This window comes from Cydia splendana, chromosome 1 (assembly GCF_910591565.1).
Source record: "Cydia splendana chromosome 1, ilCydSple1.2, whole genome shotgun sequence".
Lineage (NCBI taxonomy): Eukaryota > Metazoa > Arthropoda > Insecta > Lepidoptera > Tortricidae > Cydia > Cydia splendana.
The window spans coordinates 15,192,130-15,210,815 of record NC_085960.1 but is presented as its reverse complement, the minus strand read 5'-3'; the positions used below and the strand labels follow the sequence as shown (position 1 = coordinate 15,210,815).

The 18,686-nt window shown below is 35.1% G+C and overlaps 2 protein-coding genes across 2 annotated transcripts in view; both read right to left on the bottom strand.

The window, feature by feature from the left end:
- Positions 1-18,686, bottom strand: part of LOC134795624 (homeotic protein proboscipedia-like) — a 78,682-nt gene that overhangs the window by 35,804 nt on the left and 24,192 nt on the right. Inside the window, exon 3 of the mRNA XM_063767527.1 lies at positions 13,346-13,584. Coding sequence (XP_063623597.1) covers positions 13,346-13,584 — 239 coding nt within the window. The remainder of the gene's footprint in view (positions 1-13,345; positions 13,585-18,686) is intronic.
- Positions 1-18,686, bottom strand: part of LOC134796358 (defensin-like) — a 111,407-nt gene that overhangs the window by 68,530 nt on the left and 24,191 nt on the right. The window lies entirely within an intron of this gene.

Here is an 18,686-nt window from a genome sequence, read left to right as displayed (position 1 = left end):
TGAGCTGATTTACTAAAACAACAATAAGAAATAAGGTAACGATATTATATCGTCCTATATAATAATTATACATACTAATTCTATTGTCTGTACATTAAAATACCAAAACTGTAAAGTAAGCAATTAATTAAGCTGACATCGTCGGGTTAAAATACCAGTAAGAGAAAAGAAATCCAAGTTAGGCTTAACGCTTAACCTTACAACTTGAATTAAAATCTTAATGTTTATGTATTCATTTTCAGCCAGTCTCATGTTTAAATCAAGTTCATAATGAACCAACAACGTTTTTGTTATGATTCCCCGAGGAATGTGAACCTAGCTTAAACCATCACTTGGCATTCAGCATAAACAGCGCCATAAACAATAACCTCTCAAAGTGACAGCTTTATTCTTGCTTTACGGCCGCTTATTAAGGACCGATTTAACCCATTCCGTCCGTAAAAGCGTCCATCATCCTGTTTTGCTGCCATCTTTTTCTGACACACGAAAGAGACATGTTTTGTCTCACAGAATATGGTTTATGAGATTTCGAAGTGAAGGGTTTTAATGTAGGGGCGGGTGATGTCGATAACATTTGGTTTTTGTATATCGGCTCATTAGAGTTATTTTTATTAATAAATTGGTCGATGATGTTTAAAGACAAGGGACTTTCATTTTACTCGAGGCAAGAGAAACCGTTTGAGGAAAGTCCTACGTAAACAAAAGTTTCGTTTGTTTTCATGGTTCAAATTTCTACGATAAAATATCTGAGTTACATTTAATTTATATTATTGGAAAAAAATCGGTTGTATTTTACAAAATTCTAAGATATTTACTATCCTTAACATTTTGATTCAAGCATTAAATCAGTGAATTTGCTCTTGCCGACATTTCCCGTCACTACTCAACTTAAGTGCTCTTACCACAAACGGTAACATTAAAAGAAATAATTGCCATTACATACTAAACTTTATGTCCATGCAATAAGCATAACAAACAAGTAAAGCGCTCGCAGATATATATTTGCAGAAGCAAAACGATGGTGATTTTATTTGATCGTCTGTGAATGTCCCCTAGTGCAGGGCCGCGCTTCGGGGCCAACGCCGGGACAAGAGGGGAAATGTCAAAGTACACCTTAAAAACTGAGGTTAAAAACGCATAAGGGCCGGTATTATAATTGTTAAATCAAAATACTTTAAATGTTGGAAGTAAATTGATATATTTCAGAAGTCAAAACTGATAAGGTAGGTACTTAGATACGTTGGACAATGACTCCATTGTCCAATTAGGATAACATACCTAGTTATCACTACATTTTTTAAAATGAAGTCTCCGCCACGTCTGTCTGTATGTGCGTAATGTTCGCGATAAACTCAGAAATGACTGAACGGATTTTCACGCGGTTTTCACCTATCAATAGAGTGATTCTTGAGGAAGAACCAGGTGTATAATTTGTTAAGGTTTTGTGTAACCTTTGCGAAGCGGGGGGCGGGTCGCTAGTAGATAATAAATATTGATAATATTAGGAACATTATAAATTACCCCGGCTTTAAAGTCATGGCAAAACTCGTTCAAGTAAAAAAAAGTAATAAGAATTAAATGTAGAAATTGCAGTCGTTTAAAATTAGGTATCATTCCGCTTTGTCGACTCCGTTCGACGACAATGACAGTGAGTTATATTGGAAATGATATAAACGCCGGGTAAGCGATTGAGAGCTCACAAAGCAGATACGTTGCAGTAGAAAACTGCTGAAAAGTTCAACAGATGAGATGAGCATGACAAATATGACAATAGGTCTAGTGATAAGGTAGGTATAAATATTAATGTATATACGCTTTTAATGGTTATTTTAAATGGATCGATCACAAATGTAGGTTTAATATGTAGGTACATACTCGTTTAAGTTCTATGAAAAATATTCGAACTGGCTATTCAGCGTTAAATTCCCATACAAAAAGTTATTTATTCTCACGATTCTTTGCAAAAGATAAAATATTTTTAATTGATTTATCTTGAATTTGTAAAATATTCCTATCCGTGTATTTTTTTTTAAATCGTTTTTTAGCTTTTTAATAAAAATATTGTGAATTTTTCTGTAGGATACCGGTCGCCTAAATCTAATTCCGTTACAAGATGACCTGGAGTAATTTTCTTCTACATTCTTAATTATAATTGAGCATCAATTTACTGCCACAATGTACACTGTGGCTGAGCCCGGTTTTTAATAGCATTTTTAAATGTCAGCAGAGGGATCGCTTAATGTGATAAGACACGCCTGAGCGGCGCGATGATTTGCGAGACGCCTTGAAACGCACCAGCTTTACTTTGAATTAATAACCAAATGGAATGGTGACAAATGGGGGATTTTTTTCTTGTTTACCAGTACTTGCAAAACCGATTAGTATGCTATAAATTTTAATTACCGTATAGCATAGTCATGAATAAGTATTATTTTTTGACACCCTAGTGGGGTCCATGTATGTACTGTAAAATTATAGTTTAATGAACGTCCTGTAAACACCATTGTTGTGAGAAATAAATGAAACAACTCCATTATCTAGATGGAAGTTCTTTGGATCTCGACAACTTAATAATTTATTAACTTATTTATACTTTAAAATGGCTTCTAATTAATGTTCTCAACATCTAATAACTACAAGCCGACTACCGGCCCACCGGCAGACAAAAAAAGCCCAAAAACACAAAACACTAATACTAATGTTATAATTATACCTCTTTTATCTCCACCTTCCCATTTATCTCTCCAAATAGTTCAAATAGGCGTAGAAAAACATTTTATAAGTAATAAAATTAAACTCTCTTAATATATGTGGAATTCTTTAGTAGGCACTACAAATAATCCAAGCTCTTAAGCATACTTCAAAAAAGTTAAAAACTATACCTTAAATGTAAACCAACAAAGTGAGTTTTGATAAAACAACTTAAAGAACGATACAAGAATGCGAGAGTTATCCAGCGGGTGGCACTGTATTAAGAAAAGTACCATAATAGCGATGAGGGTTGCTTTTAACCTACAGCTATCGGACTTGGTAATAGTGTTTAAAACAGCTCAAGCTTCAAAACTGTAAAGCTCTATATTCCCTTGTGCAACGAAAGAAGAGGGATGAAGCATTGGAACAATAAACACAGCGCTGGAATAATACAGCTAAATCAAAACTAATTTATGAGTCGCTCGGACAAAACGCTAAGCCGCGGTTTCAGGGTTCCGTTTTGTTAGTAATCCGTGGTTTGCTAATAGAGTGCGGACTCGGGGCCTGGGGAAAGTAGAAGCTGATAGAGCACTTAGGTTAGCTTTTTAGCGAGTCTATTTTTTGAACGAATTTTTATTAATTAGGTACCCCTAAAACTAGACTACAGAACCCTCACTGAAAATCAAAGCTCGCCGACATTTCGAGCGTCGTTCTTTCAGAGCCGCCCGCCGGCGGAAGATAATTCAAATTAATATGTTTGGTTAATAGCCCCGCTTCCGGCTCGTTAGCTCGCATTTTGTCAATGGAAGTCAACCTTTTCAGTTTTTTTTGTAAATTGCTTGTTTTTATAGAGTTTAAAATTAAAGATCTAGATTTTAATTCGACAGTCCTTTTCGTATCATCTTCTATCTACGGACATAATTCCTATTAAGAGTAATAATATAATTTTTCATTTAAGTGTCCAAAATGAATTTTTAATTCTTATGAGGTTCGACTACCTACCGACGTATAGCGTCTACTATTCGGAGCGCACATTACGCTTTATTATACATTACGAAATTATTATTGGTCTACGTAAGACAAGCTGAAGTAATTTTATCCATATTGCGTTAAATACAATTGAATAGTTGAATACATATAGCGGGTCGACTAATGGTTTTAATGGTGCGGCGCATTTGATGTGCGTGCGTGCCCCGAGCGCGCGCGATGGCAACGACAATTAAAGATGTGCGACTACCCCGCAAAATTAATACTATTTACTTATGACATATATTTTCGATTTCTATCAGGCGTAGCGTTTTAAGTAAGTTTGTTTGTATTTCTAATTAACTAGTAGTTCGCCCCGAACTGAGAACTGGCAGTTAACCAAAAAATATTATAGAGCGATTGACTTTGTTGCACCTACTTAGGTATCGTATAGTGCGACATAAAATAGTAGAAAATAAATGAGAGCACCACTTTCTACGTAACTGTCACATTTTTGACGTAAAATGCTTACACATGGCAACAATTTAGTATGGACATTTTTGAGTTCCATTTTATTCAATTTCTACTATTTCATGTCGCACTATAGGCGGCAATAAGGCGGCAATGGATCAAAAATCGCCTGGATTTATTGCAAGGTCTGTGGAGCCCTTGACTGATAGATTTAAGCAAAGAGTAGTATGTATAATATATAGGACAAAGAGAGCCCTCTCGTGGAACTTTTTTGCATCCATTTTGAAGTGCCATCTGTAATTCTTAACCAGAAATATCAACGTCAATATCAGGGGGGGAGAGGCATAAATAGCGTCTAAGTATGTTGCGAACGTAAAAAACTTTGAAGAAAGGCTTCAGGATATTTATTAATACACGAAAACAGATTAGATACTTTTAAATTGACTGTTGATGTAAATAAATTACCTATCCTACACGGCATTGACCACGAAACACAATTACACACAGCAGGTTGTGAATCTACCCGCCATAATCTTTCTAATTTTTTGGTAATAAAGTTCTCAGCAACTGTGATGGCGTATGAAAACTTTGTTTCTTTTAACATTGTAAAACTGAAAGTATTTTTATTTATCTGAATTACTTAATTTTTACAGACATATAATTAATTAGTACAGACAATAAATGGGGTGCTATAATATTTTGAGTTTTATTTGACAACGTTGTTTTTTTGTGACAATCGCCTCCATGGCAACGATGGCTATAAATAATCTGTTCTAACAGATGTTTTTTTGTTTGATCCATGCCCTAGATACAAGACTTTTAAGACGTTCTGACGAAATAAAGTGAAGCCATATTAAAAAAAAAGTTTAGCGTTAAGTAATATAGATGCCGCTATTTTTTCGAATAAAGTGCTTTATATACGACTGTCCCTCCCCTATATTTAAGTCATCATAGAAATCATAGAAATTAAAATAAACTGTATATGTGCTATGCCGAAATATTTCCTGTCAAATGTCAAATACCTATATTATGTTTATATTATTTTATTTTTATTTTGCTAATTATTTCAAAAAGGTAAATTTAAAAACGATATTATAAAAGTGCAAACCGAGCACTTTCATTTGATACTAAATTCGACCATGTTTTTTGCAAATAAAATGACCAGAATAGCTAGGCCCCTCACAAACACCTGTATGGCCTTCTAAGCTCTTCTACCTCAATAATCCCTTAATCGAGCCTGCTCATAATTTAATGACTAAAATATAATGCCTTCAACTACACGTTTACCCAATTTCATTTAAATTAGAACAAATTTACTTAAGTAATCTTCTGACAGTTCAGCTTAAAAACAGACTCAGCCCCTAGACAGCCGTGTGTCCCAAGTCGAATGTAAGAACTTCGTTCGCTTCGCTCGCTCGTTCGATTATTTACACGACTTTAAGACGGAATATGTTTTCATCACAGCTTTTTACAGGTTCTAAGATTAGGTACCTATAATTTTCCCACTCGTGACATATTAACCCCTGCTCACAATATTTGAACGCGTAACAACATAACCCTAAATTAGACCCAACTGAGTGTTCCGAGGGACGAGTATTTTTACACGCCCTGGTGGGCTGATCTTTTTTTAATTAACCCTTAATAGGAAGGATAGTGAATATTAACTAATATTTTTAAAATATTGCAGCTTGAGTCTGGCATTCTAAGACATCCAAATGTATGTGTTTTTAATTTAGTGTTAGTGTTTTGTAGTTGAGTGTTTAGTGTTAGTTGTATATTTCGTAGTTCTATTGTGATTTTGTTGACATGTGTTATTTTGACATTAAAGAAATTGAATTTGAATTTGAATTTGAATTTGTAGGTACCTATATGTTTAAATATAGGTTTACAAACAGGTTATAGGGGATATATAAATGTTAAGATTTATTTATCTATTTGACCAAGGAACAATACTGAAATTTCTTACGGCCTTTGCTACCTACACGCAACGCAAGTAACTATATACAGTATAATAGGCACAGCACAGGCTTCTGGACACAAAAATACCAGCGTATATAAGACTAGACTCTGTCTAAGCTAAGTGTGGGAATGTCATGTAACATTTATGATGAAATATTTACACTTCGCTTGTTCCGACACTCTAGTTTTGTTTTGTAATACATAGCTTATTCCCCACAATTCAATGCGTCTTAAATTACAGTTCTTAATTAGTAAACTAATAAAATTCACCCTTCACTTCACGTAGTAAGTACTATAAAATTATACTCAGTAATTTCTTCCAATAAGCTATCCATCCAATAACAACACACATATCTATTACATTCCGCTCTGCAATATCAACATAACCAACTTATTCCTACTCTCAATTTCTAAACCCTGTTCCTTATTGCCAGCTGTTAAAGTTGATATTTCAATGAACGTTTATTTCAGAACGTAATAAAAACATAGGTACTCATATATCGTAGGCTTATTTTCTCAACAACAAACCTCCCTTCTGAGTGGACTTCATATTTGAACGTTATGTTTTGAAAAGAAGGGCTGTTATTGCAATGTAATAATGGTATGAGATGCGAGCTTAAAAAAGTAACTATGGTATTCTCGGGTGGATTTCTGTAACCTGGCAACCTTGGATGGTGCTCATTCAGTCATTTATGATTCCATGTCGCTGGGCTTTATTTGAATATAAATTCTACCACGTGAGAGGCTAGGGTTGTTATTACGTGGGTCTTGTTATTGATTTGTGTAGATTTAAATACAAATTGCTTCGTGGTACGTTTAATGAGCCGCTGCTTGGGATACAGGTTTGTACTCTGGCACGCGAAAAAACTTTTATCAATAACAGGTCGTCCTACATAGGATAACATAAACAATATTAGGTATTTTATGTTTACGATTGAACCAATCAAAAATGTGACTTTCCTAATTTAAATTAATATTTGTAGTAACCTACACCTACCTATGAGAGATCGAATAACTAGCGGCTCGATTCGGAAAATGAATTAGATTTCTACTAGACTTCAACAAGTTACGATACGGATAAATTAAAGATATTTGTAAGATAGATATGTCAAATTTCACGTTTCCGCGATTCTGGAGGTCCTCTTGAACGATTTCGACAAGTTATGACTTAGATATCCAAGTCACATCTAGTCGATATCTAATGTAGATCTAGTAGATCTCTAAATCGTCTCAAGATCTTGTGTTTATCTCGAAATCCGAATAGGCCTGTAAAACTCGAATTGGCCTATCATAAGAAGGTGTAGGTAACAAGGATTAATTTAAATTAGGAAATTCACATTTATGATTGGTTACATCGTAAACATAAAATAATATTATAAACAGTACCTCGTTTTATTTACTTAGCATTAGGAAAAGGGTAAACAATCTTGACATGTCTTTTTATTGAAAAAGACTCTTGAAAAATAAGTTACAGCAAATATGTATGTAACAATTATCACGGGTGCATTACATTTCTTATAATTACATTTCATATATTATAGTTTGATATATCGTTATTTTGAATAACGTAATAAATGGCATACTACCGTAATACCTAATTAACGGTATACATAATGTTATTATTGGTATAATGGTCATAAGGTATATTTACACTTTGTCTAATATACATTGCCATAATTATTACATACTCTAAAGCATATTATTTGTTATAACAAGTGACATCACATAATTATTCATGTAGCATAATAGTTGCATGACATAAATGGGTTAGGTTAGGTTGGAACTGCGACTCCGCACAAACGAATAATTACCTAACAAAAGGAGGGTTAGGTTAGGTTAGAACTTTGACCCTCCGTAGAATAAAATTTTCTATCAAAAAAGTGGTTTAGGTTAGGTTTGAACTGCGGCCCTCGCAGAACGAAAACCGTGAAAAATAGGTTAGGTTAGGTTAGAACTGCGACCTCCCTAGAATAAAATAGCTAGCAAAAGCAGTAGGCCTGCGTACTAGTTATAAAAAGTATGTAAAACTTTACGTTATCAGTAAATGAAATATGACAAAAAATGTTATACGATATATGTATTTATACTTGATAAAATTGTATGAAGTATTACGTTATACAAAAATATAATATAACAAATGTCATTATAAAACATGTCTATATACTATTTGAAAATTATATTACATTAGGCATTATATCAATGACAGTTTAGATGAAATCACTATATAATAAAGGAAACGTATAATAAAAATTACATTATAATATACAATAATATATCAAATGGCGTTATAACAAATGTATGATAGTTTTTTTATAATTATATTCAACATTACACAACCCAATTATATAGCAAGGTATTTACATTTCTTTAGTTTCATAAATAGGTAATAGTTACTATATTTTTAATGCGTTTTTCAATAACATGTCAAGATTGTTTACAATTTTTATAATGCTAAAAAAACGAGGTATTGGCATACACTTTGTATCGCTTAACTGACCTAACCTTAACTTTTAAGAACAGCGAAAGCTTAAGCGATATGTATTCATTTTTTACTCATTTTATCCGTTCACTCTCAATTCTCAAGGGTGTATACGCAGGTTTTGACCTTAATCCTGCGCAAGCGACGCTGCTTCAGTATTGTTTACATACCGACAGCGGCATCGATCTAGAATAACTAATTCTTAGTTACATATTTTTAGGTGAACTAACCAAACTGAAATTGATATTGATTAAATTTGACATAAATAAGCAAATACATACATTAAATGTAGAAACAATAATCTACAAAATATATTTTTGCTGCAGATAAACGCCTATGCGAAATAGAAAGTATGATAGATAATACTTATAATAACACTATTGGATCAAAAGACTAAATCTTCAGTCATAATTGAGATTAAACTCTAACTAAAGATAAAAAAACTTGGAACCATTCCAGCTCTATTACCAAATTAACAATTTGGGATAAAAATAAACAGTCCCCTAATTTCCGAGTAAAAAGTGTCAGGAGCACTACACAAACACAGATGTGTAAAAACGCTTAAACGAGCGTGGGCCAAAGAGTAGAAATATTTATATCACTTATATGAAAATGTTGGCAAAGTTGCAAAACTAGGAGGCCTAATCACATAGTAGTTCCTTGTTATCAACGGTTAGGGTTATGATCTAGGTCTCCAGATGTGTATGAGAGGAAGGCGATGTGCAAATCAACAACCAACCGTACGAAAAATCCCATAGTGGTTAACTAATATTTTGAATCAGTGGCCGAAATTGAAATACTTAATAAAATTATAATATGTAATTTAAAACATTTTTTATCTTAGTTATCTTACTGACACTGATGTTCTTCTTTTTTATACTCTTTGCCTTTGAATGCTCGGCCGCAGGAGACAAAAACGCACTTAACAAATGACATATGGTGAGAATGGACGAATACAGCGTGTTCAATAATGTGTGGAACTGAGAACAAACAGTTACTCGTACATTTGTGCTTATTTTTAAATCATATTTGTGGTGCCTAAAATTTACTTTTACTGGGTGACTTACTTATTGTGAAAAAAATTGTTGATACATACACACAGATTCAGACAACCTTAGGTACCTATCTATTCAAATGACTTAAGTAAAAAAGTCCTAGATCTACACATAATATACGTCAGAAAACACAACCGGCCATACAAATCCCAAATTTTCATACAAAAAGTGTCTGAGGAAAAATGGGACGTATACTTTTCAGGAAGATACTATCGCAAAGAAAATTTGTACGCATTGTCAGTAAGAGTTGTTACATATCCAGCTTTTAAAATTATATGAACTTTCAGTATGACCTAAGTATTAGTGGCAGTTTTTCTTATTGGTTTATGAGATGATGGGTTTTATAGAACACGTCTCGTAAATGAGTAAGGAGTTCATGTACGAATATTAATAACTTATAATAATAATAACGAGCTTTACAGAATATACATACTTATAACAAAACGGCTCACGCATAAAGCCTAACAGCAACTCTGGGACAGATGAATTATTCAAATGATGGAAATCTGAATTAATTTCAATTTAAAACCGCCTGTATAGTCTAATCCCTCCGGACGGTTCAATTGATTAGACAAGTAATCAAATTTCAATCTTATCTCGTAGACCACAAGAATCACACTTGGTTTGAGGCTGATGGGGTTATAATAGTTGAAAGCAAAGAAGTGGATCAATTAGGACTGGGTATTGGAATAACATTTATTTTTAAAATAAAAGTGGATTAACTAGAACTTAAAGTGAGGCTAGAATATATAAGTAAAGCCATCGTAATAAGGTCGAATTCAGTGAACGTTATATTTTGAAATGTTTCTTTTCATTTCAGAAATGAAGATTTCTCGGTAGGTAGTAAAGCGATGGTTCAAAACAAGCGTTAATGATCTGATTCGAGAAATAAAGGTTCAGGGAAGATCTATTTGGGAGTCAGGGGTTTTTTCTAATCTAGCGGGAATAAAAGTGACTAGAATAGCTTTATGTTTGACAAGTATCGATTATGGCTGGTCGTTAGGCTAAGCTTGGAAGACAGAAGTTAGTATTCCATTAAATATACCTAACTTAATATTCTACTTACTCTAGGTAGGTACGTGCGTTTTTCGTCTATTTAAGACTCTAGGCTATATTTAATTGTGTAGGTACATACTTACAGTGCGAATATAATATAATTTTCACTAACCACCAATACCTGAATTTTATCTTTAAAGTAGGCATAAGTAAGTACATGCCTTATTTATAAGTTAAGGTAATATATTTTAAACAGTTAATTCAGTAAGCACCTTCTACATCTGTACAATTAAACAAAACGTACAGCTTGGCAAAAAAAGAGTAGAAATTAAAAAGTGGCAACACGTAGTGTCGTCCCCTTTGCTTATATGTATTGGTTTGAAAGGGACGACACTACAGTGTTGCCACTTTTTAATTTCTACTCTTTTTTGCCAAGCCGTAAATGGTAAAAGTTGGAAACGACAATAACCTTTTAACGCCTATTATCAATATCAATTAGCGCTAGCTACCGCCACGTGGGCGCACTCCGTTTTTTGCCGCCCGCTTTTTGCCAGTAGTCGTTAGTGCTGTTAGTGCGTGCCTCTCAGATAATTGACGTCTCCGACACGTGGGGGAGGACGACACGCTTATTATTTATCTGGGATTTGACTTGAGACTGCCGATATTCGCCATGAATAGGTAAGATTTTTTTGGCAGCTCTTTTGAGTTCGAGAAAACAGTGCCGAGTACATAGGACTGTTGCGTTTTGGAGATAGATGTGATCAAGAGAGGCAACAACGATGAAGGAAAGTCAAGACTAAAGTCATCACAACGCACAAATTTTGACGCTAAATCTAAGAAAGAGGCTACATTTCTACTAAAAATGTACTTAGTTGAGTAGCTAAGAATTGGTAAGATATCCGCCAATTGCACTGTTTTTATTTTCACACAGCTTTCTTTCGTAAGACATTTGGAAACGGCCATGGTATGTAGCATGTACAGGTACGGGTAGGTATGAGCTAAGAATGGGAGCTGAGATGCGAGTGAAAGCGTGAACCGCTAAGCTTTACTGAAAATTTACACAAATAGTTTAATTAATACTAGCGTTAGCCTCAGTCTTTGTAGTTCATATACCTACCTGGGCCATATTATTTAAAATTTTAAACTACACTTTTTTATTTCGTTTGTTTGCTACTTATTTTTAATCAGAATCACAAGCTCTTTCGGGAAAAAAGGGTCACAAGTTTATTTCTATTCCGTGAATATTTTAAATAGAATTTTTATGTTGATAAGGGAATGGAAATAACAAAAAATATATGGACATTTTGGGACAGTTCTCCCATTATATGATTCTGAGTAGAAATAATATAAAATCCAAATAATAAAGTGATGTATGCAACTATGTATAAAAAAAATGATCCACCTATGTCGTTTAACTTTCAAAAATTAATGCGTCACTTTCCAGCACCGACACGGGGCCGTCACGACACGCGTCGCTCATTACGCCGCCGCTAGTTTTAATTAGTGCCGCCATATGTGTCTAGTCACGTCGCGGGGGACTCCCCCCTCGTGCGATACTATAATTATCTCGGAACGTTTAACGGCGTGGTCCAAGATGTTATGTAAGATTATGCAATTAAAAACATTACAAATATGTACATACATAATTAAAAACAAATTAATAGAGACGTCTAAGCTAAATAAGACAATTACTTAAAAATCGAATTCATTTTTGTTACTGTTAGATTATAAAACATTACAAATATACCTGGAATTACCTATTGTGTAGGATCTTTAACTGTTCTGTGATTGAGTCATAATTACATTTAAATTACACTTAATACCCTTATTCGAGCTCGTATTGTCGTTGTAATTGAAATAGAAATGCGTTAATTGGCTTTGTTAAGTCATTAGAATGAAGTTACATAACATCGAGCTTGGGTACTCGTTCGCTCTTCGCTTGCGCCCGCGCACGGCGCGTGTACTTCGAACCGTTTAATTTAGTAGATTTTCCCCGAACCACAACGACGCAAGCTGTCATTTGTTTACATTTACAGCTGCAACGGCTTCACACTATCAATGGCAGTGCACTTCTTTTATCGACATTATCAACCCTCTAAATACATTCGATTAGAGTCTATTATAGCTCGAAATGTATTTACAAATAAGTTGGGTAAAGTTTATGAACACATTGACTAATTGTGTGCCTGAGTGATTAGTAATACGATTCGAAAAAGTCAAATGTTTAGTCTGTTTCCGACAACCCTTACGTCTTTCTCGGTTAGAATTTTAATGAACGAAAAAGGTTTGTCAAGTGACATATGGCTGCGGACTAATGAAAGTAAAGTGTTGATGTAAGGATACTTAAGATTTTGTAGATTTTAAGAAAATGAGTTTAGTTTATTTATAGGCGTTGAATTAACGATGTGTAATATAACGTGTTAAAACTGTACCTACTTATTGTAGGTAGCGTAATAGATATTTGGACAGCAATTTTTTGACCTACAATCGCTTTGAGGTTTTTATAGTTTTTTCACATAAATCTGGCTTTTATATAATCACATTTTGGCATTAGGTACATTAGAATCAAGAAAAGTAGGTAATGTAGGTACACTTTAAAAACTAATCAGGTAATCTTTCAACAAGTTGGATCAAAGAACCAAATCGACCTTTAGTAGACTGCGGAAGATTGAGGCCAATTTTCTGCGATACCTAAAAATCTTTTGGCAAAATTAACTAACTGACTTACCTGAGTCTCGGTAACGTTAAGCAGCTTCGCCATGTCAGCCCTCTCTCCAGAAGACAGGTACTTCTTGACCTCGAACAGCTTCTCCAGCTCAAAGATCTGCCTCCCCGTGAAGGTGGTCCGGGCCTTCTTGCGGCGCGCGCCGCCGTCCTCACCCTCCTCGCTGGTGAGCGAGCCCTCTCCTCCCAGGGGGGAACGGACATCTTCCGTTGATTTTTTACGCTTGATAAGCTTGGAGGGATCTGAAAAAAGAGTTACGTATAAGCACATGGTTACCGTTAGCAGAGTAACTATAATTAGGTTCATTAGTATCTCAGCCAGTCAGGTTGAACGTACTATTTCTAAACACCTCTAACACTTAGGTCATACTGAAAATTCCTGGACTGGCCACTTAAAAAAAAATAAGTCGTCTCATATATCAGAATCCAGAAATTTTCAGAATGGCCCACGTATGTGTGTCTCTCTGTTAGTCGGTTTATTTTAGTGGTATTTTGACTTCACATTATATTCTAATAAACGTTTGTGTTCGCAAGCGCCATTAAATACGTACCTATATCACAAGTCATTGGCGTAATATTGTGACAAACTACATATATATTACCTATATTTAGATCACACGTAATGAAACTAGCATTATTAGATAAAGCATTGAATATTATTATAGAACACTTGGTAATACTATGTAAGTCAAGCTAAATTCAGATATGACAAATGTATTTGCACCGCAGATCGAATATAATATCGAGCAGATTATTGCCGGGAAGTGGTGACACGCGTGAGGTGTGATAGCTACTACGAGTAACTCTACTAAACCCAATAAGTTAATTATTATATGCATGAATTAAGAAAGTAAGTAGGTAAACATTTAGAGGGCTAATGTTCAATATTTCTATTTTATTATTACTATCAATTTCTATTTTTTTTCCTAATAATGAGTATATGTTGGTAGTAGGTAAAGCTCTAAGGTTTAGGTAAATAGGGTAATCGCTATATAAATGTAAACTCTAATTGCGTTAATCATAAACTCTCTAAAAGCCTCAATTAACTATTAATCTTTTGTATTAATCTGTCATTTGAACATAAAGAAAGGGATTAAACAGATATTCACTATGTAATTGAGGCTTTAAAACTTTCATTTAATACATATACAACCTACACAGTTTGTATTAACAATACACATGTTGGTTTATTCAAGGCTTAAATCCAAAACAGGTATATAGCAGTAAATGAAAGCGACTTATTCCATGATTTAATAAACCCTTTATTATCACCTTAAAAATAGGCGATATTTTAAAGTAACTTTCCGCAAATGCTCATCTGACTTTGCGAGTTTTTATCGAGAGTCGAACATTGAACAGAGAGCCATTTAAAAATGAATGATACCTTCCCCCAATCGGGCCATCAGTCAGCCACGCCGTCTCCGGTCGTTAATTCAGTTTGCTTGTCGCCAATTAAAATACTTGGCCGCGTGCTCGAGTACTTGGCAGCTCGGCACGCTCGCTCGGGCTCAGAAGTGTTTGGATTGCAACTAAACTCACAAAGGAATGGTTTTGTTGGGATTATACGGAAGCCCTATAGTAATGTTAACGGTAAATTGCCGGTTTAAAAACGTTTAATTGATATGGTTTATAGAATTGTTATATGGCTGCTTTACAAGTGTAATTAATACTTAAGAAAGGTTATCTATTGCATTAAACACAATCAACAGAAATCGATCAAACTAGATATTTGAGACAATGTAATAAGCTTCATTGAAATTCAATATCTGCCTATACAATTTTATAAATCGGTAATTGCTGTGTGAAGCAACCCTCTAAAATATTATATTGGTTGTAATACTTGTAATATAAGGAGGCGTGACGTTTTAAAGTTTTGGGTGCAAGCGATTTTCGTTGAAAAATGCTCAACCGTGGCTGCACCCGATAGTACATACATTTGCTACTTGCAAATGGAAACTGTATGAACTCCCACTAAACACTAATCAATGTTGTAAACAAGCCCCGATATAAAGGCCAGTTACACTTATCCCGCAACCACACTGGATGACTCACGCTAGACCGAGCCGAGCCCGGGCCGAGGCTAGGCGTCCGACATGTTTTTTCTATGATGGCTGATCGGTGATCACGTGGTGCTATGGTTACTGTATGAACTCGCACTAAACACTAATCAATGTTGTAAACAAGCCCCGGTATGAAGGCCAGTTACACTTATCCCGCAATCACACTGGATGACTCACGCTAGAACGAGCCCTGCCCGGGCCGAGGCGGGGCGTCCGACATGTCATTTTCTATTACGGCTGATCGGTGGTCACGTAGTGCTTTCCATAGAAAACGAAGCGCCAAAAGCTCCGGCCCGGCCCCGGCCCGGTCTAGCGTGAGTCATCCACCTGTACTGACCTTATGACCAATGTTGAGATCTTTGTAATGAAAATACTGACATAAAAGGATCAACATGTATGATGCTGTTATCTATCACACGCAATTAAATTATATTTTAACAATTTAACCTATACATATTTGGTTATTGATATTTTCTAACAGCGACTAATAGTTAATGTAAGAGCTAAACGACAAACTCTTTTGAAAATTACCGCACCTGCTCCACAACTTAAACTATCCTAATTAAGATTCTCTCAGTAATACCGAAGTAAAGACAAACGCTAAACTGTAAAGGACAGGCTGGCTATTCCCCGGGAATGGCGGCGCCGTAAACATTTGATGAATTTACAATACGGCATTAGACCCGTCCGTCCGTTTGATTTATACACCCACAAGTAAAGCGAGGAAGCGAGGAAGCGAGGAGGACATGCTCTTGACTAAACTTGCAAAGAAAACTCTGTTGACAATATTTTAATCTTAAAAGTTGGTATACACCTAGACTTACAGGATGACGAGGCGTACAAAACTTTGATAAATATGGTACCTACTTGTTACTCTTTCGTTGTTGGTAAGCAAATAACAGAAAATATGACATATGTATAATTAAACAGAATTAAAAAATGCTAGCTTTAACAGGTTTTAGGTAACAAAAATAATCAAATAACATGAAAACGACGGAATAGTAGAGAAAAGTGAAGTAAATACTATTAACAAAGGCCACTATAGTGATTTCTTTTAACTATCTAATATAACATTACTTTTAACTCTATACAATTATGTTTGTTGCCCACATAAAATAAACAGCTTGCTTGAACCATAGACCGCAAATCAAGCTGATGGACTGTTCCCGCCTCCGCCTATCCCTCGCAAGCTGTCTCTGTTTGATTTAGTGGCGAGTTGGTTAATTGCCCCAGTAATGACGTTCGCTTGTTTATAGGTTATCCTGATTTAGGTAATTATTGGTAGCGTTCAGCTAATGAACGTTAAAAGGCCCAGTTATAGGCGCCGGGTGTGCTTAAGTGACGAATAAAACATCATTTATTGGACCCATCGGAATTGAAACGTTTGAAGATATCCATGCATTTTATTGACCATCAGAATATGAGTAGAAAAGGTTCACTTAATGGCTAGAGTCATTCTTCACCATTCAATAACAGAAATGAGTCAAACAGAAATGCGTTTAGTTGGAGTCGCCAATTAATATCGTTTATGACAAATTAATTAGACGTTGCTCTTGCAACAAAATTGATAGTGAAAACAGATTTATTTTATGGACAGTAATCGAGAAGGACTTCTAGTTTTAATATCTATCGAAAAGCTATAAGTACACACCCTCATCAGCAACATAACATTGCAACCAGCTAAACTACCCAGTAAACAGTTTAACAAGTATTTAATTACTAACCTACGTGAGAGAATAAAGTGAACACTTATCTCTATTACTTGTACCTAAACGACGAAGCGCCAATAGTTCTGGGAACGCTGCGGTCATCAAAACGGGAATGCAGTAAGTGTCTAATTGTCCACCGCGCATGGGTCAAACAGATCACTGTGTTATGTCTTTCCTGTAGACATACACGAGAGTTAAGGGCTATAAAGGCTAATTTTCTTATTTAACCCTTATCCACATGAAAAGGTCCTCCTTTTATTTAGAGAACTATGATAAAATCATTGCTTACATGCCCACAAGCTGTTAACTATTGCCCACAGGAGAGAAAAATGTACTGTTCGCGATAACACACTAGTTTTCTCTCCTGTGGGCAATAGTTAACAGCTTGTGGGCATGTAAGTAATGATTTTATCATAGTTCTTTAAATAAAAGGAGGACCTTTTCACGTGGATAAGGGTTAAATAAGAAAATTAGCCTTTATAGCCCTTAACTCTCGTGTATGTCTACAGGAAAGACATAACACAGTGATCTGTTTGACCCGCATACGCGGGCGTGGACGTGAGAAAAGCTCACCGCGTGGCCAACTCCGCTCCGCTAAGTAGGGGGACACCGTACGGCCACAGATGACACACAACTCATACAAGTTCCTGAGGAACAGATACATTATTAGTTATTACACTCTTCAAAGTAAAGCGGGAGGGTGCGACAAAATATGTTGTTCTCACTTTTATATCAACAGCTGCCCTATACGGGTATGTTGACATTGGTGTTTTATACGCTGTTTATTGTTGAGTAAGTTATTTTCCATGGTTTTCGGTCAATTTTATGTTATTCTAATCGTAATGCAGACATTGACAGTCGACGGGCTACGGAACGGGAAGCAAAGCAGGACAATAACATTTTAAGTTGTTAAAATAATAAAGCTCTTTCTTGATTATTCATATTTTCCAGCAGCTCATATGCAGTGTATCCAAGCTATTATTTTCCTTGATACGCAATCAAATTTCAAACTGAGTGGTATGATTAACTGGTAATCCACAAAAATATAAACAAATTCATATAATTATATATTTTTGTATATAATTCTACTCTGCCACACTTAACTGAAATAAAGTTACATTTCTCCTTAATTTGTATTAATATAAATTCATATACCTACTTCAAGGTTGTTATTATCGTTACAAGTTTCAACATAATTTTTTGACAGTGTATTTCTCAACCGCTATCGCTCCGCTTGTAACTCCGTCGCAACCCGCTGACGCTACTCCAAGAAGATATCCATTACAACACCTTACACGTGAGCCCACCAGTGCCATAGAGCTGGCCAAAAACTATAAATATTCACCTGCAGCGACAATAATAATTAAATAGCACGTGCAAATCTGACTCATAGGTGTACCACTTATTATAGACTTCCTTTTTACCCCGGCTTTGATAATGCGACAAGTTTTTCTTAGAAATTTCATTTATCCGGTTCAGCTTTTTAATGAATAATAAAATTCGATAAATATTATAGGACAATTTTACACAGATTGACCTATAGTTCGTTTTTTTAGCATTAGAAAGAACTTGAAAG